Raw genomic sequence first — 25,488 nt, 5'->3', positions numbered from 1 at the left:
CTGTATACATGCTTAAGTGCATAATTTTAACTAAACATAACAGTTGGGACTAACCCCTTTCCTGTATTCTCAATGGAAAGTTCACAGCCGTGTACATTTTAATAGGAGAGTGCTTATCTTCTTCAGTCCTCTGGAACTGAGAGGAATCAAAGGCACCCATCTGTTTGGTGTTATCCTTTTGGAATTCATTCCGCCATCTCAAATGGATACCCAAAGAATTCCTCTTAACAGTGTTCTGCAGTGCTGCAGAGGTGGGGACTGCCTTATGTCTTTCTATATCAGCACCAAGCAGTTCTTTAATTTTACTTTTCTTTGGGTGCTCTACTGGAAGAGGAGGAAGGGAGAGTGGTGCTGGTTCTCTCCTTGCCCAGCACACGGACACGTCTACTTTCAAATAATGGGGCTCCATGGGCCATGAGAGAAGTGTTAGGAGTTTTTTTTCTTTTGACTTTCACATCAACTCTGTCACTAAGAGAAGGAGCTGAGAGTTTGTATCAAGTGAATGAATGAATGCAGTGATTGATGTATCTTTCCATAGGGGCAGACTGGAACTGTCCCTTCTGCAGCCTGCAGCCATGGCTTCCTTGCTCAGCTAGAGGGGTTGCTAGGAGCATGGAGAGAGACTGAGTGGCACTCCCTGTCCTTATTGGCTCTGTGGGTGGTACATTGAACTGGATCCCAAATTCCTGCAGTACTGCTAGTGTGCTGGATGGAAAGCCCACATTAATGTTAAGTATTGTTATTGGTCCAGCAACCCTCTTCTGCGAGTCTCCTGCTCCTCCTGCTTTTTGCGTCCTCTCTCCTTAAAAGTTTTTATTCTCTTTTCTGCCTCCTTAAACTTTCTCCTCCACGCAGAATCCTGCTTGTGCTCTTGCTCCTGCAGGTAATGCTCTCCTAGCAGCAGCAGCCATGGGATGAAATGATGCCTCTAGGTCACTGCAGGAGTGATATCTCAAGCTGAACCTCTGCTGTTTCTGGGGGCGCAGGAAGAATGGGAGCTGAAGGAAAGAGAGAAGTTCTCTTTCCCACTACTCTTCCCCAAGTAGTGGTGGCAGAGAATTATTCTTGTGTTTACTTCCGCACGATGCCTACCCAGCCATATCTGAGTGTGTCATGATGAAACTGCAGAATTTTGCTGAGTTGCTTTTCCCGAGGACGTCCTCTGTGCAGGAACAGCAGGATAGCTGCGATCCTTCCCCTATAGAGGAATTGTGTGACCCTGTATGGGGAGCGTGGGGTTCCTACAACAAATTCAGCCCTGCCAGTTGCAAGGAATGGACAAAATTGAACATTTTAACTATAAAAATAACTTAAGGGCTTTGTTTCTCTCTTGCAGACTAGTATGTGGCAAATATTGCATTATCAGTAGGATTAATCTGGGAGGTTTTTTCTTTTCCTTCTCTTCGGCCCATTTTACATGATCAGCTGATGTGAAAGAGGAATTGATTAATCAAATTGTCTTTTATAAGACATATTGTCTGTAGTAGTCCTTAAATGCATTATAAATTGCTGCACTATATTTAAATGTATTGCTGGAAAAATCTAGTGGCGGCCAGGAGAGTACCTGGCAAACAGTCCACTAGAAGGTGGTGGTACATTTTAATTGGGTTACCCAAAAAAGTATCCATCTCTTTGCCGGCGGGGAAGGCCTGACCTATCCATCATTCTCACTCCGATGTAAGAAGTTATATCTGCCTCCATAGTGCCAACTGTCATATCAAACTTGACAGGAGGATTATACTTCGTGGTGTTTCTTTACTATTCAAAACTGACCATTATTCAGGAGGCAAAAATGGAAAATATGAGTTGTGACATTGTGACTTGCTATGCCTTGCTGTTTAGGACAAACTTGTTCAAATTATTTCCTTGCCCTAGAAACCTGTTCTGAGACCTAATGGAATATAGAACTAAGGTTCTGCCAGCGCACATTTAAAATGACAACCGGAAAGTTTGCTTGCTAGGAAAAGAACAAGCTGGCTTGCCATCTCAAGGTAGGGCTTAGCATGAGAGTACTCATACCTGTGGATTGCCAGACTGCCCCAGATCCTGGAGAGGACTCACAGGACTCTCTCTACATAAAATAAAATAAAATACATAAAATAGCTTACTGAGAACTGAAAAACTTTGGATACTCTATACCAGCCTTAAAAATTCTGCACAGCCTACTTGCTTGAGAAGGGCTGTTTTTTGACAGATGAGGGAAATATTAGTTTTTTGTTACCATAGTAACAGATAAATAGATCTTTATCAAGAATTCTTAAAACTACAATACTCACCTGGGGAAGTGAGGAAACAGATTGACAGAGTGAGACGGGTACCCAGACGTCACCTACTACAGGACAAGTATCAGAGGGGTAGCCCTGTTAGTCTGTATCCACAAAAACAACAAGGAGTCCGGTGGAACCTCGTGGGTAAAAAACCAACTTATTCAGATGCATTGACAGGCCCACAAGGAAAATAACAGAACATCACTGGCTACCACGTACATCCCCCAGCTAAAACCTCTCCAGCACATCATCAACGATCTGCAACCTATCCTGGAAGACGATCCCTCACTCTCACAGACCTTGGGAGGCAGGCCAGTCCTCGCTTACAGGCAGCCCCCCAACCTGAAGCAAATAAATGCTCACCAGCAACTACAGACCACACCACTGAAACACTAACCCAGGAACCAATCCCTGTAACAAACCCTGTTGCCTACTCTCTCCCCATATCTACTCTAGCAACACCATCAGAGGACCCAACCACATCAGCCACACCATCAGGGGCTCATTCACCTGCACATCTACTAATGTGATATATGCCATCATGTACCAGCAGTGCCCCTCTGCCACGTACATTGGCCAAACTGGACAGTCTCTACGTAAAAGAATAAATGGACACACATCAGGAATGGTAACATACAAAAGCCAGTAGGAGAACACTTCAATCTCCCTGGACGTTCAATAACAGATTGAACATCCTTCAACAAAAAAAACTTCTAAAACAGACTTCAAAGAGAAACTGCAGAGCTACAATTCATTTGCAAACTTAACACCATTAATTTGGGCTTAAATAGGGACTGGGAATGGCTGGCTCACTACAAAAACAATTCCCCCCCCTCTTGGTGTTGATACCGCCTCATCAATTATTGGGAGTGGACCACATCCACCCTGACTGAATTGGCCTTGTCAACACTGGTTCTCTACTTGTAAGATAACTCCCTTCTCTTCATGTGCCAGTATATTTATGCCTGTATCTGCAATTTTCACTCCGTGCATCTGAAGAAGTGGGGGTTTTACCCATGAAAACTTATGCCCAAATAAATCTGTTAGTCTTTTTAAGGTGCCACCAGACTCCTTATTGTTTTTGTAGATAAGTAGATCTTGTGTCTTGGCTGGTAAATTTGCATGACAGTTTGTTACTAATTCCAGAATAGTCCTAGAATTCATGCAGTGCCATCACTGTTTTAGTTGCCTGTAAATAGAATGGTCTTTTTTAAACAATACATTACCACTTGAAATGGAAGCTTTCTAGTTCTGAGATGTATAAACAATCTGAGATACCATGTTTAGATGTATGTGATAGACCAGTGCACAATTTATTTGCCAAATACCATTGCTTTCAGCATATATGTCAGCAGTAAAAGAGAAAATACAGGTTATGCTAGTTATACCCTACTCTGTAGAAAACTCCAGAGAGTTTAGTAAACTGGGAAATTCCTCTCGATACAGTACTTCGTGTTTCTTGGTGCTATTTTGTGTGTAGAACCAGGCACACAATCATATAGTCACGGATTTTGGGGGGGACCACCTGTATGGGAGGCACACACAACCCCTGGCAGGGGCAAGATTAGGGGGAGTTGCAGGGAGTCCCTGCAATAGAGGGGAATGGAAGTGTGGCCTACAGGAAATTGGAGGGATGGTGATGCAAGGAGCCCCTGGAGAGTACAGTGGGCTCAACGGACACAAGCTATGCATGTGCGACCTCTGTAGATTTTCCAGTTTTGGCTACACCAGTAATACTCAGACCTCAGTGGTTCAGGAGCCAAATTAGCAACCAATATTACTTGGAAGAGCCATGGTAGTGTGAATTCATTGTTTCATTTACTATAGTGCTATTCATATTTAAACAGCATGACAGGAAATACTGAGTTTATATATATTTTCATATTCCTTCGCACAGCAAAGAAGTTAATAACAGTGCAAGTTGATAACATAATTGGTTAATAACATAGTAAAAGCATCCTGATTGGTTAATAACTTTGGTTGTTAATTAAATGACATGGGGATTTAGTATCATGTGCTGCAAGGAGCCACAGCAGACTCATTAAAGAGATACTCGCAGCTCACGAGCTGCAGTCTGTCTCATTGGGCTACACTTTTGAAAATAAGGGGACTTGTTTGGGTGCCTAAATATGGATGTAGGAGTCTGTGGTTAATGACAAACGCCCTGTGAAGCCCAATCTTGGGCAGAGGCCTGGTCTGTTACATCTACACCTGACAGAGTTCAGTATGTCTGTGAGACGTTGGCAGCACCTGTCTTGTCATGCTAATGAATTGAGCAGAGGTGCAACACTGATGATTTAAATGCACACTGTTGGTACTGAAGTGTTAGTTGCCTAGTGCCCATTGTCCCCTCACCAGGCGGGCAGAGCTGCCTTTCCCTTTTTTGCCTTAGTGCTCCATGCTGTCAGTGCTAGTCACATGTGACCATGACTCCAAACTGCTGGCATGTCTGTGGAGATCAAAGTGTGACTCCAGCATTAGCGAATGTTGTCAGAGGGAGCTGCATGGAATTCTTCCTCTCAGATAATAGAAGGAAAGAACCACACAGGGCATGTTTATGCAGCTGCTGGGAGCGAGTCATGCTAGCACGCTCAAAAAAGCCATGTGGACGTTCCAGCTCGGGCTGGAGCTCAGGTTCTGAAGTCTAGGAAGGGGAGTGGGCTTCAGAGTTTGAGCTCCAGCCCAAGCCCAAATATCAAAGCAACTCTACGCAGTTATTTTTAGTGTGCTAGCGTGAGCCCCACTAACACAAGTCTGTTGACCCAGGCTGTGAGACCTGCTCCCAGCAGTTGTGTAGACATACCCACACAGTGTGGAACATCACTGGACAAAGGGCCAAATCCATGTTCATGCCTAGGTCCAATGGAACTGGCATGTGGGACTAAATGGAAAGGGGATTTACTAGACAGTCAGAGGGGTATGGATGGGAATGCTACACCTCCTCCACCCAATGTGCGGGTGACCCAGAGATCTAGTGAGGATGCTAAAGGTTCTGTGGCACATTATTAGAGTAGGTTTTTGCCCTTGTGTGCCTCCAAAGATTTCTGTGTAGGCTGGCTGCTGCCATCTACCCTGGGAATGGCTGCCCATCAGTGTTCTTCTCTGTAGATGGGACACAGTCTAAGGTCTTGTCTACACTGGCACTTTACAATGCTGCAACTTTCTCGCTCAGGGGGGTGAAAAAACACCCCCCTGAGCGCTGCAAGTTTCAGTGCTGTAACGTGCCAGTGTAGCCAGTGCACCAGCACTGGTAGCTATTCCCCTCATGGAGGTGGTTTTTTTAGAGCTATGCTGCAACTACACAAGCCAAGGCAGCGCTTTAACATTGCCAGTGAAGACGTGCCCTTAGACGTTCCTATTGTTGGTGAAAGAGGGCAATGAAAGAGGGGATGAAAGAGGCAATATACAATATTGCATTAAATATGACTCTTCTTTCATTTACCTGCTGTGCCGCACGGTTACAGTCAAGCTCTTGTGATACATAGCCCTACATCCAGTCTAGCCTAGAGCTGTACAGTGAAGTATTGTAGTGTCGTCTGATTATACCATCATAATGTCTGTGCCTGTTCCTTGTTTCTACTTATTAACCTATGTTCTTTGCAGCTCACCTCTCATTGCTATCTCTGCCGCCATTACTACAAGATCCTTTATTGTATTTAATATGAAGAAAACCTATAAAATAGCTGCAGATTCTTGCTGGTTCAGACTGTGGGAATAGCAGAAATTAAGATTGTCATCTGAATTGTACTGTATTTTATTTTTTTCAGGCATGGGCCGTGGAGAGAGCCAGTTAACCCTTACTATGTCAACACAGGGTATGCTCTGGCACCAGCCACCAGTGCGAATGACAGTGAGCAGCAGAGCATGTCTAGTGATGCAGACACCATGTCGTTGACAGACAGCAGTGTGTAAGTAACTTACCTGGGCAGGGGACTGAGCATGACATGGAGTAAAGGAGACATTGTGTATCTATTTCCTGGCCGCTGGAATTGACTGCAGATTTAATTTCTCAGATTCCAGCCTGTGGCTTTGGCTGTGTAAAGAGGTCAGTGCCCTAGATGTTGGGATGAATCATTCTGGGGAGGAATATCTAACTGTTAAGTAGCTGACATGGGATATACCAGACATGTGACCAATCTAGCTCCAATGCATTCCTGTTACGGTTTCCTTTTTAGATGTATTGCTTTGTTGTTACCTGTTGAGACATGGACTATTCTGGTCTGATGGACTGGGAATGTTTGTAATCTAAACCAAATAATGACCAGCAGGTGTTTCTGGTTTTAACAGCCAGCGACTGCAGGTGGGTTTGCGAAGTAAAAACAGAGATTAGCTTCTGGTAAACTGCTCCCCTTCTGGACTGAATCAAACAGGCTTCCAGCTACACTGTTTGCCACTTGATTTATCTTCTGAAGTTTCCCAGGTTTATCGAAAACACAATCCTTTTAGACATCTGATTACCGAGATAATGGCACCGGAGTGTCACCCAGTGATCACTGGAGTACAGTTCAGGGAACTTCTTGGGCTTTATGCCTGAAGCTTGGAGGGAATTCATTTATCTGTAATCATACCTTCCATGTTTAATTACACTCATTTACATTTTGGCTCACGAGAGGGAGGAAGGATCGTGCAAAAGCGGTTAGGGTACTAGCCTGGGACATGGGAAATCTGGGTTCCAGTCCCTGTTCCACCACAGACCTCCTGGGCAAGTTGCTTAGCTGCTCTGTGCCTTAGTTTCCCCATCTGTAAAATGGGGGTGATAGCCCTGCCCTCCCCCCCAGGAGGGTTGGGAGGATAGATGCATTAAAGATTGTGAAGTGCTCATGTAGATACATAGCTGGTACTTACTCCACACCCAGGCCATTTGATTGATACTGGGTCATCTTTATTCATGTGTTCTCATTCCAGTCATCAAAGTGTCAGTAGAAAATGACATTGTGTTACATGTTTCAGAGTTGCAGCCGTGTTAGTCTGTATCCACAAAAAGAACAGGCGTACTTGTGGCACCTTAGAGACTAACAAATTTATTTGAGCATAAGCTTTCGTGGGCTACAGCCCACTTCATCGGATGCATAGAATGGAACATATAGTGAGGAGATAGATATACTGTACATACAGAGAACATGAAAAGGTGGGAGTTCCCCTACCAACTCTGAGAAGTTAATTAATTAAGATGAGCTATTGTCAGCAGGAGAAAAAAAACTTTTGTAGTGATAATCAAGATAGCCCATTTAAGACAGTTTGACAAGAAGGTGTGAGGATACTTCTAGGTCACCGCAGAACTGTATCATGTTCATGGGTCTGGAGGGGCAAAAGGAGAGGATATTCACACGCTAGATATTTCAAGAGCCTTACTTTATTATACTGATAAAACTAAGCTTTTCAGACTTTTGTCAACAAAACTGTGTAGTGTAGATGAGGCCTTAGAGAAAAGCTTGTTAACAAGGGCTAAAAGTGTGTGGCAAACTGCAAATAAATCCTCTACTTTCAGATACACTTTTTAAATTGAGTGAAGTAGGGTAAGAGAGAGTAAGGAAGAGGGGGATTAGAGATGAGTGTGTTTGTTGTCTGGTGCACTAGAAGAGGAATGTAATACAAAGGAATTCTGAAGTCCCTAACCCCCAATAAGGAAAACCTCTACCTTTCTCCTCTCCTAATAAGGAAAGTAAAAAAATCTTGTTCTAATAAAATGTGCTGAGTCTCCAACAGGAAACAATGGCTTTAAAAGCTGTGATTTGGCATACTGTGCAAAGGGAGGAGAGGGTAAAGTAGCCAGAATACTGGTTTAAGTTTTTGAAGTATCCTTTTCCATAAATGGCTTCTGGGATTCTGTCAATAGGAAAGTGTCTCCTGAATTGCTAGAGAGAAAAAATCTGAATAAACATGATGACTGAGAATACATAGATAAAGCTACAGACCATGCAAAACAACATGTGAGTGTAGGTTACAAAAGAGAACTGGTTGTACAGTAACAGACCGGGGGAAGGAACATTGGGCATGTGCAAGCTGTCATTCCAATTCATCATTCGAATGAAATGGAGGGACCCTGAAAGGTGTCTGTTGCAACAATCTTCTTACCAAATGCCTGACACTGTTCAGAGGATGAGTGGAAGGTGGTGAATTGGAGGATTGAGACCTTTATGTCTTACGAAAGCTGCTTTGGTGGGTGGAATGTCAGACAGATATCAGTATGGCCAAGTCAGCTCAAGGAGAGGGAAGCATTCAACTTTACATTAATTCCAGATGACTAAGACTGAATGAAAGGTGAGCGGCGAGGCAACTGGGTTCTAGTTTTGAGTGTAATCTTTCAGTACACAAAACAGAGAGGAGAAATGCACGAATAAAGAGAATTCCAGGCTGGGAAACATGAGTATTTCTTCAGTAGTGTCGGCTCAGTGAACAAATCTGCATGGACAGCCTAAGAGACTGGGAGCAAATAGATGTGCATTCTTACAGGACTGACCGCTTGAGCAGTCCAATCATAACTGTGGGATCTATGACAGTGACTGAAAGGAAACCTGTATCTAAGCAAGTGCCTTCAGGCAGGTGTCTGATGCATGGACTGCCTAAAGGGTCAATTTCTGGCGAGGAGAATGAGTTAGCCTTCCAGTCCATTGTGGGAAGGACTGTACCTTGTGTCCCTGAGTTATATATATAGTTTTTAAGTCCAGACATTATGATCATTCTGTCTGACTTCCTGCATCCCACAGGCCAGAGAACTGCTCCCAGCAGTTCCTGCATCAAGCCTGTCATTCACGGTTGAGCTAGAGCAGATTTTTTAGAAGAAGACATCCCATGTTGATTTAAAGTCTCCAGGTGAAGGACAATCCACCATGTTCATAGGTAAAACTTGCAGGGCTCATTCCAATCCCCCGTTTTCCTCACTTCTAAAACCCCTGGAAGAAATTGTTCGAAACCACAGACTTCTATTTTCTGAGTGGTTAAAGTGAACTTGGAAACCATCAGTGTTTTAAAGAGCTTTCAATTTTTTTCTCCAAATATGTATTACCATGCACTTGTTGATGTTAAATATCAATTGCCATTATATTACCTCATCACCTAGCTTCACTTTAGGTTCTTATGAGTTCTTCAATATAGTTTAGTCTTGATTAACCTAAATAAATAACCTGTATAATCTTCCCTTCTAATTTTGCCACCTTGCTGTGCTCACCCTCTTTGAGATTATTCTAAATTAGTAAATTATGCCAGTCCTTGTTCAGATAGTTTAACCACATCCACTACACTGTTATACTCCTTCCCTGCAGAAAATTCTAAGTCTTTTTTTGTCTCTTCCAGTTTCTAACCTCATGAGGGAACTTTACCTCTCACCCTCACCTCAGACCACTTAATTCCCTGAAAGGTGATCTGTAAAATAAAATAAAATAAAAAAATGGGCTTGTGCTTTCATTTGCTTCTCGGTAATGGATAAAGAAGAGTAAAAGCATTTTTCAAAACATTGTTTTTATGCTTTTTTTGTATTAGTAATGCAAAGCCTCCATCTTAGAAAAGAAACCCCTGGAATTCTCAAGCAAAAGAGGGTTTATGAAATCGGACATTCATTCAGTAAATAGCAATACTGTAAACATTAAAGTCCTCTGAGCAGTTGCTTGGTGTCACTATGAATGCTGAAAACTGCTGAACCTCTTGGAGGAAGTACTGATTTCACCTTATGTCTTGGGTGTCATTAATGTTCTGTTGGGATCTGATGCTGCCAGTTGCATCAAAGCAGTTCCCCTCCCCTGTGATACGGTGAGACAATGGATTCACACCATGGCTGCAGATGTATAGGAACAACTGTTTGAGGGTACAGGAGAACAATTTCTTTCAATACAACTAATGAAACTACAGATGTGTGGTATCTTCTGCCCAACTTTTAACATTACTACAGTATAAGTGGGAAAGAGCCATGCATGAGGTCTGCCTGTTTTGCTTTCCCCGGATGGTGTATGCTACAGGGGGGAAAAATTTAGAAGCTTTTCAACAGTCAGATCTTGCGGTAGGGTTGGATCGGCAACACTGTGCTGATGCCTGAGCTGTGACAAGAAAATACTGTGGCCTTGTGCTTAGAATCCAACCTATTGCACCCCAAGCTGTTTGGATTCGTCGTTCAACTCAGTGGGAAGCTTTTGTGGCAAAGAGATTGCCAGTGTGACTGAAAGAGGAACTTGCTGAAGCTGTGAAAGTTGTGAACCTTATTATAGGTGAGCCTAATGGACTATCTGATGAGAAGAAAAGAGCACTCTTCTTTGAATAGTGTCCCTATGGGTGTTCCACTTCATGGTGTGTGTGCGCCTCTCAAGCCTTTGAGAGGAGATTCTCATTTAGTAGTGTCCATTCGGCCTGCCCTGTGCCTTCTCAGGTTGGAGACCAAGGCTATATAGGGATATTGAGGTGAACCACCCTCTGTTCCTTCTCAACTGCCACAGCCTGAGACAGAGCCGTAGCCTTTGAGGAGTCCTCGGCTTTCTATTTTTCTATAGTTGTTAAGATCAGTTAGTATAGTTAGTTGTTAGTATAATTATAATCACTTTTCTCCTCTCTCTCCACTCTGGGAGACTTACTTTTCCTGGCAGGGCATGCCTGGCTACCCAGGTTTCAAACTCTGCCTCTCCTACCGAGCGGCTGTCCCTGTGAGCGATGGCCACTCTGTGTATCCATTGGTTGGGAGAGTCTAACTCAGGGATTCTCAAACTGGGGGTCAGGACCCCTCAGGGGGTCGCGAGGTTATTACATGGGGGTCGCGAGCTGTCAACCTCCACCCCAAATCCCGATTTGCCTCTAGCATTTATAAGGGTGTTAAATATGTAAAAAAGTGTTTTTAATTTATTAGGGGAGGTCGCACTCAGAGCTTGTGATGTGAAAGGGGTCACCAGTAAAAAAAAAAAGTTTGAGAACCACTAGTCTAACTCCCTGCAGGATGTGGATGTGGTAAGTAGGAGGGGTAGACAGCACTGTGCTGTCCATCCCTTGGACAAAGACCAGAAAAGATGATCTCTTTGGACGAAAGTCCTCTTCATCAGAAACCCTGCAATATCAGGCGCTCATGGCCAAATACGATTTTACGAATGGTAACAGATTCACGGCCTTTATTGAACATCTGCTATAGGAGCATAGGGAGCAATTCCAGTCCATCACCTCTGAGTGCCAAGCCAGAACTGCTCTTCGAGGCTCTGGATGCTGTTGCCAGGTCCATTTCCACGGCGGTGGTTATGCGCAGGGCATCATGACTTCAGCTTTTGGTTGAAGTACAGAACACTGTTGAGGACCTCCCTTTCGATGGTTGTAAACTTTCCTTGGAGATCACGGATGAGTTCTTGCACACACTGAAGGATTCTAGGGCTACTTTACAATTCCTGGGCATAGCTACACCTATAAATAAGAAAATGTTTAGTAGGTCAGACTGCCCAGAAATCACATCCTGCTCACTTTTCTGGATGTGACACTCTGAAACCCCCATCCGCCCCCGGAAATACATAGATTTCAGAGAAAGAGGGCCACCCAGCTGCCCTCCACAAACACAAGCATCTAGCCATCTTCAAAGCAAATTTTGATGGGTTGGTCATGGATTCAAATCCTCCCACACCCCTGGCTTTACAGCTGCACCCATTGGCCCACCTTCCCACCTTTGGAGACCATCTTTCCCATTTCCAACATGCTTGGAGGTGAATCACTACAGACAAGTGGGTCATATAGATCACAACATCGGGCTATACTATCAGTTTTATATCACTCCTTCCCTTCTACCCCCATTCCCTGTCCTTATTCAGGGACCCCTCTCACAAGCTTTCACTGAGACAAGAAGTGAACTCTCTCCTTTAGGAGCAATAGAATCGGTCCTTCCTCCTAATACCGGCATGAGGTTTTACTCCAAGTATTTCTTTGTGCCAGAAAAGAACAAAGGGTGGAAACTGATCTTAGATCTAAGACTTCTAAAATGTTTGTAAAGTCTCAGAAGTTCAGGATAGTGACTCTAGCAGACATAATTGCTTCACTGGAGAAAGGGGAATGGTTTTCAGCCCTTGATCTACAAGACGCCTATTTCCAATATAATGATTCACCCATTGCACAGGAAATTCCTATGTTTCACTATAGGCCAGGATTATTTCCAGTTCCAATTGCTTCCCTTTGGCCTTTCCTTAGCCCCAACGGTGTTCTCAAAGGTCCTGGCAGTAATGGCTGCTTATGTCTGACAAGAAGTGATCCTAGTCTTCCCGTACCTCAATGACTTGCTACTCAAAGGCAGCTCCTACATCTATCTTGGAGCTCAGGGCTGTCAGGAATGCTTGCCTTCATTTCCAGCCCCTCGTCAGGGGCAAATCAATCAGGGTCCTGATGGACAACATATCCTGTATGTTCTAGATCAACAAGCAGGGATAAGCAAGATCCCCCTCCCTGTGTGCCAAACCCAGGAAGATAAGGAACTGGTTCATAGTTCATAAGTTCAAAATTGCAACAGTCTACTTCCAGATATTCAGAACACCTCAACCAACGTCCTCAGCAGACAGTTCTCACAGGACTACGAATGAAAGCTAGATGCTCAAGTTCTCCACAGTATATTCCAAAATGAGGACTGCCGGGGGTGGGGAGGTGTCTCTTGGCCACCTCCAGAAACAGAAAGTGCCCTTTTTTCTGCTCAAGAACGGGTCTGGGTCACCACTCCTTGGGAGAACCTTTCTTCAATCTTGGAAGAAGGGTCTGTTCTGTATGTTTTCCCCAGTGCTGCTGGTAGTAAGGGTGATGAACAAAATCAGGCTGGTCAGGGCTGAATTATCCTTAGAGTGCCAATCTGGCTGAGAAAAGCTTGGTACCCGTACCTGCTTCAACTGTGTGTCCAACCACTGCTCGAACACCCAACTTCTTCTCTCCTCTCCCAGGATGCCTCAGTGCTTGGTTCCGTGATGGTTCAAGGGGTTAGAATCCTCCTGCTCCACAGAAGTACAAAATGTATTCCTGAATAGTAGGAAGAGGTCAACCAGTACTACTTACCTGCCAAAATGGAAAAGATTCTTGTAGCCACTGCCAGAATCTGTGCCCCTTTCACTCATCCTGGATTCCTTGTTGATCTGAAAAAAATGGGGTTATTGGTTAGTTTGATCATGATCCATTTGGCTGCAATATCACCCTTTCATCCTCCAGGAGAAGGATTCTCCATTTTTCCTCTCCTGGTATACTCTAGGTTTAAGGGTTTAGAGGATCTCGAACTCCAGATTAGAGACCCCATCCCAACCTGGTACCTCAGGTTGATACTTAGTTACCTTATGAGACCTCCATTTGAACCTATGGCAACCTTTCCTCTGCTCCATTTATTTAAGATGACAGCCTCATTAGTAGCCACCATGTCAGCCCGTAGGGTCGGGGAGATTGCAGCCTTGATGGCAAATTTCCCCCTTAACAGTATTCTTCAAGGACAAAGTATCATTACGTCCACACCCTAAATTTGTGCTGAAGGTTCTGTGAGAGTTCCACCTTAACCAATCCATTCATCTACCTGGTTGTTCGTTCCCCGCCCCCCCCCCCAAAGTTACATAGGTCTCTGCAGGAATCCTATTTTTATAGCCAGGATATTAGAAGGGTGTTGGCTTTCTACTTAGATAGGACCATGCGATTTTGAAAATCAACTAGACTTTTAATCTTCAGTATAGATCTAAGGGGTCTCCAATCTCTGCTCAGAGACTGTTGAGATGAATATCTGGATGTATTATATCATGTGTTATGATGCTGCATGGCGTTCATCCCCCCAAAGTGTGATAGCGGATTCAACCAGATCTAAAGCCACATCTATGGCATTAGTTAAGAATATGCCGGTATCTGAAATGTATAGGACCACTACATGGGCCTCGGAACATACATTTTCAAAACATTACACTTTAATCCATGCCGCCAAATCCAATGTAGCACTTGGTTCTGCAGTACTGTCTTCAGTTCTAGATTCAGTTCCAAAGCTCCCTTCTTCCTCTGGGGATGCTGCTTGGAAGTCACCTGAACTGGAGCAGCCAGAGGGACACTGCATGAAGAAGAAGAGGCAGTTACTCACTTTGTGCAGTAATTGTAGTTCTTCGAGATGTATGCCCTCATGGGTGCTGCACTACCCACCCTCCAGCCCCTCTGCATCAGACTGTTCTCTATCAGACTTTTGGGTGGAGAAATAACCTCAGAGTGGTTTGCCCACACACCACTATATATTCTTGGTGTCCAGCATGAGGAGGCATAGGGTGCATGTGCAGTCCAAACCAACATGGCTAACTGAAAATCTCTGATCAAGAGCTTGAGAGGTGCATGCGTGCCTGAAGTGGAGTGTATAGGGACACACATCTCAAAGAACTGCAGTTACTGCACAGAGTAACACATTTGCAGTCCTCTTCCACATTGAAGTTTGCTGGCTTTCATATGGCAGAGTTTTGAATCAAGTGTCTGAGCTCAGATACACAAAGATTTTCATCGCCAAATTTGTCTCTGCCCTTTCTTAAATATAGCAGTGATCAGTACTGGCTTACTTTGAATGCATCTGTCCAGAAATGGGATATGTCCTGAGTTCTCAACCTGGCAGTCACAAACATGCCACAACCTTCCCCTTCCCATATTGCTAAATGAGGGAGGAGGTCCTTTGGTGGTCCCACTATGGAATAGGTTGAGAGCGACTCTCTTAAGGGATAAGTTTGGTGCAAATCCTCCTCTCTTGATACCTCCATTTCCAACAGCACCTCATTTGGCCAAAGCACAACTGGAATTGCAGCTAACAAGGGATGTGAAGGGTAACAAGAAAGGTTTCTACAAGTATATTAGCAACAAGATGATCAGGGAAAGTGTGGGACCCCAATGGGAGAGGCAACCTAGTGACACATGATGTGGAAAAAGCTGAGGTACTCAATGCTTTTTTCTGCCTCGGTCTTCACAGACAAGGTCAGCTTCCAGACTGCTGCAGTGGGCAGCACAGTATGAGGAGGAGGTGAGCAGCCCTCAATGGTGAAAGAACAGGTTAAGGACTATTTAGAAAAGCTGGACGTGCACAAGCCCATGGGGCTGGATCTAATGCATCCGAGGGTAATGAGGGAGTTGGCTGATGTGATTGCAGAGCCATTGGCCATTATCTTTGAAAACTCGATTGGGGGAGGGTCCCGAGCGACTGGAAAAAGGCAAATATGGTACCCATCTTTAAAAAAGGGAAGAAGGAGAATCTGGGGAATTACAGACCGGTCAGCCTCATCCCAGTCCCCGGAAAAATCATGGAGCAGGTCCTCAAGGAATCCATTTTGAAGCACTTGGAGGAGAGGAAGGTGATCGGGAATAGTCATCATGGATTCACCAAGGGCAAGTCATGCCTGACCAACCTGATTGCCTTCTATGATGAGATAACTGGCTCTGTGGATATGGGGAAAGCAGTGGACATGATATATCTTGACTTTAGCAAAGCTTTTTTTACAGTCTCCCACAGTATTCTTGCCAGCAAGTTAAAAAAGTATGGATTGGATGAATGAACTATAAGGTGGATAGAAAGCTGGCTAGATTGTCAGGCTCAAAGGGTAGTAATCAACAGCTTGATGTCTAGTTGGCAGCCGGTATTGAGCGGAGTGCCCCAGGGGTCGGTCCTGGGGCCAGTTTTGTTCAATATCTTCATTAATGATCTGGATGATGGGATGGATTGCACCCTCGGGAAGTTCATGGATGACATTAAGCTGGGGGGAGAGGTAGATACACTGAAGGGTAGGGATAAGGTTTAGGGGGACCTAGACAAATGGGAGGATTGGGCCAAAAGAAATCTGATGAGGTTCAACAAGGACAAGTGCAGAATCCTGCACTTAGGATGGAAGAATCCCATGCACTAATACTGGCTGGGGACTGACTGGCTAAGCAGCAGTTCTGCAGAAAAGGACCTGGGGATTACAGTGGATGAGAAGTTGGATACGAGTCAATAGTGTGCCCTTGTTGCCAAGAAAGCTAACGGCATGTTGGACTGCATTAGTAGGAGCATTGCCAGCAGATCAAGGGAAGTGATTATTCCCCTCTATTTGGCATTGGTGAGGCCACATCTGGAGTACTGTGTCTAGTTTTGAGCCCCCCAGTACAGAAAGGATATGGACAAATTGGAGAGAGTCCAGCGGAGGACATCAAAAATGATTAGGGGACTGGAACACATGGCTTATGAGGAAAGGTTGAGGGAACTGGGCTTATTTAGTCTGCAGAAGAGAAGAGTGAGGGGGGATTTGATGGCAGCCTTCAACTACCTGAAGGGGGGTTCCAAAGAGGATGGAGCTAGGCTGTTCTCAGTGGTGGCAGATGACAGAACAAGAAGCAATGGTCTCAAGTTGCAGTGGGGGAGGTCTAGGTAGGATATTAGGAAAAACTATTTCACTAGGAGGGTGGTGAAGCACTGGAATGAGTTACCTAGGGAGGTGGTGGAATCTCCATCTTTAGAGGTTTTTAAGGCCTGGCTTGACAAAGTCCTGGCTGGGATGATTTAGTTGGTGTTGGCCCTGCTTTGAGCAGGAGGTTGGACTAGATGACCTCCTAAAGTCTCTTCCAACCCTAATCTGATTTGCACTATCTGCAAAGAGCAGGTGCCATATTGCTCCTTCGTGCTCAGTGGAGAAGAGTGAGGGAAAAATTCTTGGCAGTATTCTCACCTCCTTATTGCTTCTGTTTACTCTCTGATAGTGTAGCTGTCCTACCGACTCTCACTGGTTTCCTACTTTCAGCATGCTTGTTTTAAAGCATATATGTTTTATGTCCTTGATTATTTGCTCTTCAAGTTCTCTCTTAGCCCTTCTAATTTCTATTTTAGCTGCCACAATGTGTTCCATCTGCTGGATGGATTTTTTTTTATATTTGAGTAATCTCTTCCCATTTAACCATCCTGTGTTTTCTTGACTTCCCATTCCCCTTTTCTTTCAGTGTATGCATCCCTTCTGTGACTGTTATGACATGCTAACGCTGAGTTTCAGGATTTTAATTGCTATCAAGACTTGGTCCTTGCTACATTCCATGTTAGTAACTAGTATAATTGCTATGGCTCATTTTAAATAAACTGATGTGACTACGTGGATTTAAAATGTTTTCATTCAATTAGTATTCTTCAGATTGGGCTGCATGCATTATTATCCCAAACACTGTGAACTACAGAGACAAAATTTTGACCTTTGGCTTACAAAATACTCAATATAGATTTAACATTTGTTTTTCATTATGTAGTTCCAAAGTCTTGCTGGCTATGGTTACCTTTTATATGGAATTCCTGAAGCTATATACCTTCTGAGTTTCAAAGGAGTTTCTGCTGAATTGCTAAAGACAGCCAAAAATGAAACTCAACCGAAAGCAGCCTCTGAAAAAGGGGCTTCTGCTACTTGACTTCCATGTATGAGTACTTTGAATTCTGGCGTACCCTAAACAAAACTCTGCAGTGAAAAACTCAGTTGGTGATTGGGGAGATTTGTAGTGCACTGCAATTTATAGTATTAATCAAGTGCTCTAATCGAGAAATCTAACATCTTATTGAAGGCAATAACTAAACTGGGTGTAATGCTTGGATAGAAATCTACACAGCACTGGATCCCAATGGAGAATGTATGCCTGGGATAATCCAAGAGAGCCCCAGAGTGCTAAAAACAAGCTCATAGAAGTGTGCAGTCAGGGAGAACAACACCTAGTGCAAGACAAAATCTTGAGTAGTGTCAGCCAGTTGTCCACAACTCAGTTGTAAGCTTTGATAGTCTAAGGAACAATCATGGAAGACCATTCCGGAAACCCCTGTGTATGCTTTCCCCTCACCGACCGCACACACAATCCAGTTATAGGAAACTGTCAAAAAGCAGTATCATTTTACTAGATTTAGCCTTCTGAGTTAAGTAGTAGTAGTATTATGGTGCTTTGAAATTTTTGCCCATGATCTCTTAGTACAAACCCCGTCGCTGCTGACCATCTTTCAATAGGATGTAATTGCAGACTTTGTCAAATATTCTTGTGCTGTGCTGGGATGTGCTTACTGTATGTATAACACATACTTCTGCAGTCTTTTTGCTTCTTTTAGGGAGTTCCCTTTCACGTGGCTGTAAATGCATTGCTCCCAAATGGATGCAGCACTGCTGATGGCTTTTTAGCTCACCTTTGTCATATGAATTCCTATGTCCTTCTAGGCAAAACAGCTTCAGACCTTTCTACTCAAAATTGCTTTTATAAGCTGACCAGTAGCTGTGTTGTTTTAGCTGTTTGATGTGGCAAGTAGGTGCAGAGGAGGCATCATGTAAAGATAATAGCTAGCAATAGACCTGGCAATAGGCAGAGGCCATTGAAGTTAAGATTCTTCCCCATTGGCTTCTCTTGCGCTTGCCCCTTAAACTACTCTGAGCAGCAGTATGGCCAGTATTGATCTGTGAGATGGGCAAGCTCCTAACCTGGTTATTGTGATAGCCTTGGTTTGGGCCTGTTTAATAAAGACTTCACATGAAGAGTTTTACATCTTCCCTGAGAGCCCTTTCTCCTCTTCATAGAATCATAAACCACAACATGGGAGCTCACCAGTTGATGTGGCCTCCGTTGTGTCTTTGCAGCAAATCCACAAGCTGCTGTGCAGTTGTCTGGCATGGTGTCTGCTTGTGTAACACAGAGGAGAGGACTGTTACATCTAAGAGCGTAAGAATGGCTATACTGGGTCAGACCAATGGTCCATCTAACTCAGTATCCTGTCTTCTGACAGTGGCCAGTAACAGATGCTTCAGAGGGAATGAACAGAACAGGCAATCATCAAGTGATCCATCCCCTGTCATCCAATCCCAGCTTCTGGCCGTCAGAAGTTTAGGGACGCCCAGAGTAAGGGGTTGCATCCCTGACCATTTTGGTTAATAGCCATCGATTGACCTATTGTCCTTGAACTTACTAATTTTTCGGAACCCCGCTATAGTTTTGGCCTTCACAACAATTTAACCCTGGCTACAGATTCCACAGGTTGGCTGTGCATTGCATGAAAAAGTACTTCCTCATGTTTGTTTTAAACCTGCTGCCTATTGATTTTATTGGGTGACCCCGTGGTTCCTGCATTATGTGAAGGGGTAAATAACATCCTTTCCAGGTTGTATCATCTGCAAGCTTTGACACCTCACTCTTTAGCCCTTTTTCCTGATCATTTATTTATATGTTGAACAACACAGATCCCAGCACAGCTCCTTTTGGGATCCCAATATTTACCTCTCTTCATTGTGACCTTTTAGTCCTACCCTTTATTTCCCTTCTTTTAACCAGTTACCGATCCATGAAAGGACCTTTCCTCTTATCCTGCTTACTTTGCTTAACAGCCTTTTGGTGAGGGACCTTGTCAAAGGCTTTCTGAATTCCAAATACACTATATCCACTGGGTCACGCTTGTCCACATGTTTGTTCACTGCCTCAAAGAATTTTAACAGATTGGTGAGGCATGATTTCCCTTTATAGAAGCTGTTGACTTTTCCTCAACATATAGTGTTCATCTATGTGTCTGATAATTCTTTACTTTACTCTTGTTGCAACCATTTTGCCCGGTACTGAAACAAGACTTACGGGCCTGTCACTGAGACCCTTTTTCAAAAATTGGTGTTAGCTGCCTACCTGTTGTCTGGTACAGAGGCTGATTTAAGCAGTAGGTCACATACCAGTTAGCAGTTCTGCAGTTTCATGTTTGAGTTCCTTCAGAACTCTTGGGTGAATCCCATCGGGATCTAGCGACTTACACTGTTTAATGTATCAGTTTGTTCCAAAACCTCCTCTAATTACCTCAATCTAGGACAGTTCCTCAGATTTGTCACCTAAAAAGATTGGCTTATGTGTGAGAATCTTCTTCACAGCCTCTGCAGTGAAGACCGATGCAAAGAATTCATATAGCTTTTCCGCAATACCCTTGTTCTTAGTGAAATTGTTGATTGTTCTTCATCATATATCTGTTCTGCAAGGGAGCAGTCCCTTACTTTGTTGTTGCTTTGCCTCAAAGTTTTGATTGTATTCTCCTTATGACATCTGTGTTGAGATTACATTGTACAGACTGGAGTTTAATTTACCCTGATTCCACATTAGCAAAAGAAATCTGCCACCAGTAGCCATTCCAGAAGTTGATGCCTGAATGCATTGTATCAATGATCCCCTAATGGTGGAGTGAAGCATACAGGGTATATCTTTGGCCTTGGCTACACTTGCGCGTTACAGCGCTGTAAAGGCTCCCCCAGCGCTGTAACTCACTCCCCGTCCACACTGGCAAGGCATTTGCAGCGCTGTATCTCCGTGGTTGCAGCACTGCATGTACTCCACCTCTCCGAGAGGAATAGTGAGTATTGCGCTGCCGCTGCGGCGCCAGTGTGGCCGCCCACTGTGCTGTGGATGGCCTCCAGAATTATTCGGCAGTATCCCACAATGCCTGTTCTAGCCACTCTGGTCATCATAGATTCATAGTTTCATAGATTATAGGACTGGAAGGGACCTCGAGAGGTCATCGAGTCCAGTCCCCTGCCCGCATGGCAGGACCAAATACTGCCTAGACCATCCCTAATAGACATTTATCTAACCTACTCTTAAATATCTCCAGAGACGGAGATTCCACAATCTCCCTAGGCAATTTGTTCCAGTGTTTAACCACCCTGACAGTTAGGAACTTTTTCCTAATGTCCAATCTAGACCTCCCTTGCTGCAGTTTAAACCCATTGTTTCTGGTTCTATCCTTAGAGGCTAAGGTGAACAAGTTCTCTCCCTCCTCCTTATGACACCCTTTTATATACCTGAAAACTGCTATCATGTCCCCTCTCAGTCTTCTCTTTTCCAAACTAAACAAATCCAATTCTTTCAGCCTTCCTTCATAGGTCATGTTCTCAAGACCTTTAATCATTCTTGTTGCTCTTCTTTGGACCCTTTCCAGTTTCTCCACATCTTTTTTAAAATGCGGCGCCCAGAACTGGACACAATACTCCAGCTGAGGCCTAACCAGAGCAGAGTAGAGCAGAAGAATGACTTCTCGTGTCTTGCTCACAACACACCTGTTAATGCATCCCAGAATCATGTTTGCTTTTTTTGCAACAGCATCACACTGTTGACTCATATTTAGCTTGTGGTCCACTATAACCCCTAGATCCCTTTCTGCCGTACTCCTTCCTAGACAGTCTTTTCCCATTCTGTATGTGTGAAATTGATTTTTCCTTCCTAAGTGGAGCACTTTGCATTTGTCTTTGTTAAACTTCATCCTGTTTAACTCAGACCATTTCTCCAATTTGTCCAGATCATTTTGAATTATGACCCTGTCCTCCAAAGTAGTTGCAATCCCTCCCTGTTTGGTATCATCCGCAAACTTAATAAGCGTACTTTCTATGCCAATATCTAAGTCGTTGATGAAGATATTGAACAGAGCCGGTCCCAAAACAGACCCCTGCGGTACCCCACTCGTTACGCCTTTCCAGCAGGATTGGGAACCATTAATAACAACTCTCTGAGTACGATTATCCAGCCAGTTATGCACCCACCTTATAGTAGCCCCATCTAATTTGTATTTGCCTAGTTTATCGATAAGAATATCATGCGAGACCGTATCAAATGCCTTACTAAAGTCTAGGTATACCACATCCACCGCTTCACCCTTATCCACAAGGCTCGTTATCCTATCAAAGAAAGGATATCAGTTCAAACTCTACTGCACTGGCCTCAGGTAACCAGCCATGTGACCGACCCTTTACATTCCCCGGGAATTTTAAAAATCCCCTTCCTGTTTGCTCAGCCCGGCGTGGCGTGGAGTGCTATCAGCGAGTCTTTCCAGGTGACCATGCCTCCACGCGCCAAGCGAGCCCCAGCATGGAGCAATGGCGAGTTGCTGGACCTCATCAGTGTTTGGGGGGAGGAAGCTTTCCAGTCCCAGCTGCGCTCCAGACGTAGGAATTACGATACCTTCTGGAAGGTATCAAAGGACATGTTGGAAAGGGGCCATGACCGGGATGCCCTGCAGTGCAGGATTAAAGTGAAGGAGCTGCAGAGTGCCTACCGCAAAGCCCGCGACGCAAACGGCCGCTCGGGTGCTCCCCCCGCGACCTGCCAATTCTACAAAGAGCTGGATGCAATACTTGGGGTTAACCCCACCTCCACTCCGAGCACCACCATTGACACTTCAGAGCCGGTGTGGGGAGGGGAGGAGGAAGAGGAAGAGGAGGAGGAGGAAAACGGGAGTGATGGTGGTGGGCCGGATGGAGACACCTCAGAATCCCTGGAGCCATGCAGCCAGGAGCTCTTCTCGAGCCAGGAGGGAAGGTAGCCAGTCGCAGCGGCCAGTACTTGGTGGAGGACAAACAGAAGAACAGGTTCCCGGTAAGCAGGTTTTGGGTTTTTTTGGGGATGGAATTTTTTCGGTGCGGGCTCTTTGGGAGAGGAGGGTTAGGCATGCATGCCTAGATGTGGAATAGTGCATTGATGTGGTTTATCACATCACGGTAATCGGCCTCGGTAATCTCCTCGAATGTCTCATCCAGAACGTGTGCAATGCGCTTGCGCAGGTTTATCAGAAGAGCCACTGTGGACCTTGTCCCAGCCAGGCTAATGTGTCCGCGCCACTGTGCCGTGAGGAGCGGGGGGACAATTGCTGCACACAGGCAAGCTGCATATGGGCCAGGGCGTAAGCCGTATTGCAAGAAGACCCTCCCTTGCTTGCCAGGTCACCCTCAGCAGCGAGATATCGTCCAGGGCGAACTCCTGTGGAAAATGTTGGGACAGTGTTCAGTGTAGGCGCCCCCTGAAGCTGTTGGCTCTCCCCAAGGCACAGAAACCCAGAGGACAGTGCAGCCCTGAAACAATCAGTCCCCCTTACTCACCATTTTGAGGCTCCCGTGGGATATGTGTGCTCTGTTTCCGACGGGAAAATTATGCTATTGTGTAGACGCTGTGTGTTTTCTACTCCTTAAGTGCGGGGGGAATCATTACTCTGTCTGGTATAAATAATGCTGCCTCTGTTAAATGTTGCATTTTGCCTATACAGCTGCATCAACCTTGAGACCTCAGCCGTCCCTCTTATCGCCTGCTCAGAGACTGCAAAGACTCAGGAAGAGACTGCGAAAAAGCAAAGAAGACATGCCGCAAGAAGTGATGCGGCAATCTATTAAAGAGAATGAGAAAGCACAGAACTGGAGGGAGAGAGAAAGCAGGATCCGCCAGGAAAACGCAGCGCACCGGCAGCAAAGCACTGATAGGCTCGGAAGCATCCTGGAGCGCCAAGCAGATGCTATCCAGGAGCTGGTAGCCATGCAGAAAGAGGAGTAGTACCGCCAACGCCGCCACCCCCCCCCCCCATAGCCCTTGTCCCAAAACTCTTTCCGTTGTGCCCCACTGTCACCTGCAACAGACTTTCCCCAACTTCCGTGTTCTTCACGCCACCCGCTGCCTCCAACACCAGTATCTTCACCACGCAGCCCTGAAAACCACGACCCTTACCCTCTGCACTCAACCCCCATCACCATGCAGTATAGCTGTCCTGAAGTGCAGCACTCACTGCACAGCACACCAGACAGGACATACGCGAATCTGTGATTGTACTGTTCCCCACTCCACCCCATTGTTTCTTTTCAATAAATAATTTTTTTTTCTTTTCAATAAATGGATTCTTTGGCTTTGAAAACATTCTTTATTATTGCATAAAGTAAAAGACTCCTTAGCCCAGGAAATAAACAGGCACTGCAAGTCTGCTTGTCTGCTAAGGAGACACTGATTCCTAAAGATTGGAACTATTGCACTTCACTCCCGTGCAGGGCACCAGATATCACTGCTGGTTTTCAGCCTCAAATTGCTCCCTCAAAGCATCCCTAATCCTTGCAGCCCCGCGCTGGGCCCCTGTAATAGCCCTGCTCTCTGGCTGTGCAAATTCAGCCTCCAGGTGTTGAACCTCAGAGGTCCATGCCTAAGTGAAGCTTTCACCCTTCCCTTCACAAATATTATGGAGGGCACAGCACGCGGATATAACCGCGGGGATGCTGTTTTCGGCCAAGTCCAGCTTCCCATACAGAGATCGCCAGCGGCCCTTTAAACGGCCAAAGGCACACTCCACAGTCATTCGGCACCGGCTCAGCCTGTAGTTGAACCGTCCCTTGCTGCTGTCAAGACTCCCTGTGTAGGGTTTCATGAGCCACGGCATTAACGGGTAAGCGGAATCTCCAAGGATCACAATGGGCATTTCAACTTCCCCTACCATGATCTTCTGCTCTGGGAAAACAGTCCCGGCCTGCATCTTCCTGAACAGCCAAGTGTTCCGAAAGATGCGTGCTTCATGCACCTTTCCGGGCCAGCCTATGTTAATGTCAATGAAACGCCCACGGTGATCCACAAGCGCCTGGAGAACCATGGAGAAATACCCCTTCCAATTAACGTACTCGGATCCTAGGTGGGGTGGTGCCAGAATAGAAATGTGCGTCCCATCTATCGCCCCTCCACAGTTAGGGAACCCCATTTGTGCAAAGCCATCCACTATTTCCTGCACATTACCCAGAGTCACGGTTCTTCTGAGTAGGATGCGATTAATGGCCTTGCAAACTTGCATCAACACGATTCCAACGGTCGACTTTCCCACTCCAAACTGGTTTGCGACCGACCGGTAGCTGTCTGGAGTTGCCAGCTTCCAGATTGCAATAGCCACCCGCTTCTCCACTGGCAGGCAGCTCTCAATCTCGTGTCCTTGCGCCGCAGGGTGGGGGCGAGCTCCTCACACAGTCCCATGAAAGTGGCTTTTCTCATCCGAAAGTTCTGCAGCCACTGCTCGTCATCCCAGACTTCCATGATGATGTGATCCCACCACTCGGTTCTTGTTTCCCGAGACCAAGAGCAGCGTTCCACGGTGCTGAGCATGTCCGTGAATGCCACAAGCAATTTTATGTCGTACGCGTTACATCGGACTCCTCACCCTTACTCTCACTCTCACTTTTGATCTTAAGAAATAGTTCGACAGCCAAACGTGACGTGCTGGTGAGACTCGTCAGCATACGCCTCAGCAGTTCGGACTCCATTTCCCGCAGACAGATCGCGCTGCACAGAAACAGTTGAAAGATGGCGCCAAAGGTGGATGGAAACAAAGGGATTTCTGGGATGCGAAGCGATGCATCACAGGGCATTGGGACAGGACCCAGAATCCCCCACACTCACGCCCCCTTCCCACAACCCACGGCGCCAGAATGGGAAAAGGTGCTCTGTGGGATAGCTGCCCATAATGCACCGCTCCCAATAGCGCTGCAGTTGCCGCAAATGTGGCCACGACAGT

At 45.3% G+C, this 25,488-nt stretch overlaps 1 protein-coding gene across 2 annotated transcripts in view; it reads left to right on the top strand.

The window, feature by feature from the left end:
* AXIN1 (axin 1) overlaps window positions 1-25,488 on the top strand; it is a 186,365-nt gene that overhangs the window by 80,920 nt on the left and 79,957 nt on the right. For both annotated transcript variants that reach the window (XM_054042109.1, XM_054042110.1), the window contains exon 3: window positions 6,035-6,175. In XM_054042109.1, coding sequence (XP_053898084.1) covers window positions 6,035-6,175 — 141 coding nt within the window. The remainder of the gene's footprint in view (window positions 1-6,034; window positions 6,176-25,488) is intronic.

This window comes from Malaclemys terrapin, chromosome 10 (assembly GCF_027887155.1).
Source record: "Malaclemys terrapin pileata isolate rMalTer1 chromosome 10, rMalTer1.hap1, whole genome shotgun sequence".
Classification (NCBI taxonomy): Eukaryota; Metazoa; Chordata; order Testudines; family Emydidae; genus Malaclemys; species Malaclemys terrapin.
Note: the sequence above shows the minus strand (reverse complement) of the source record. Positions and strands in the feature narration are given on the sequence as shown.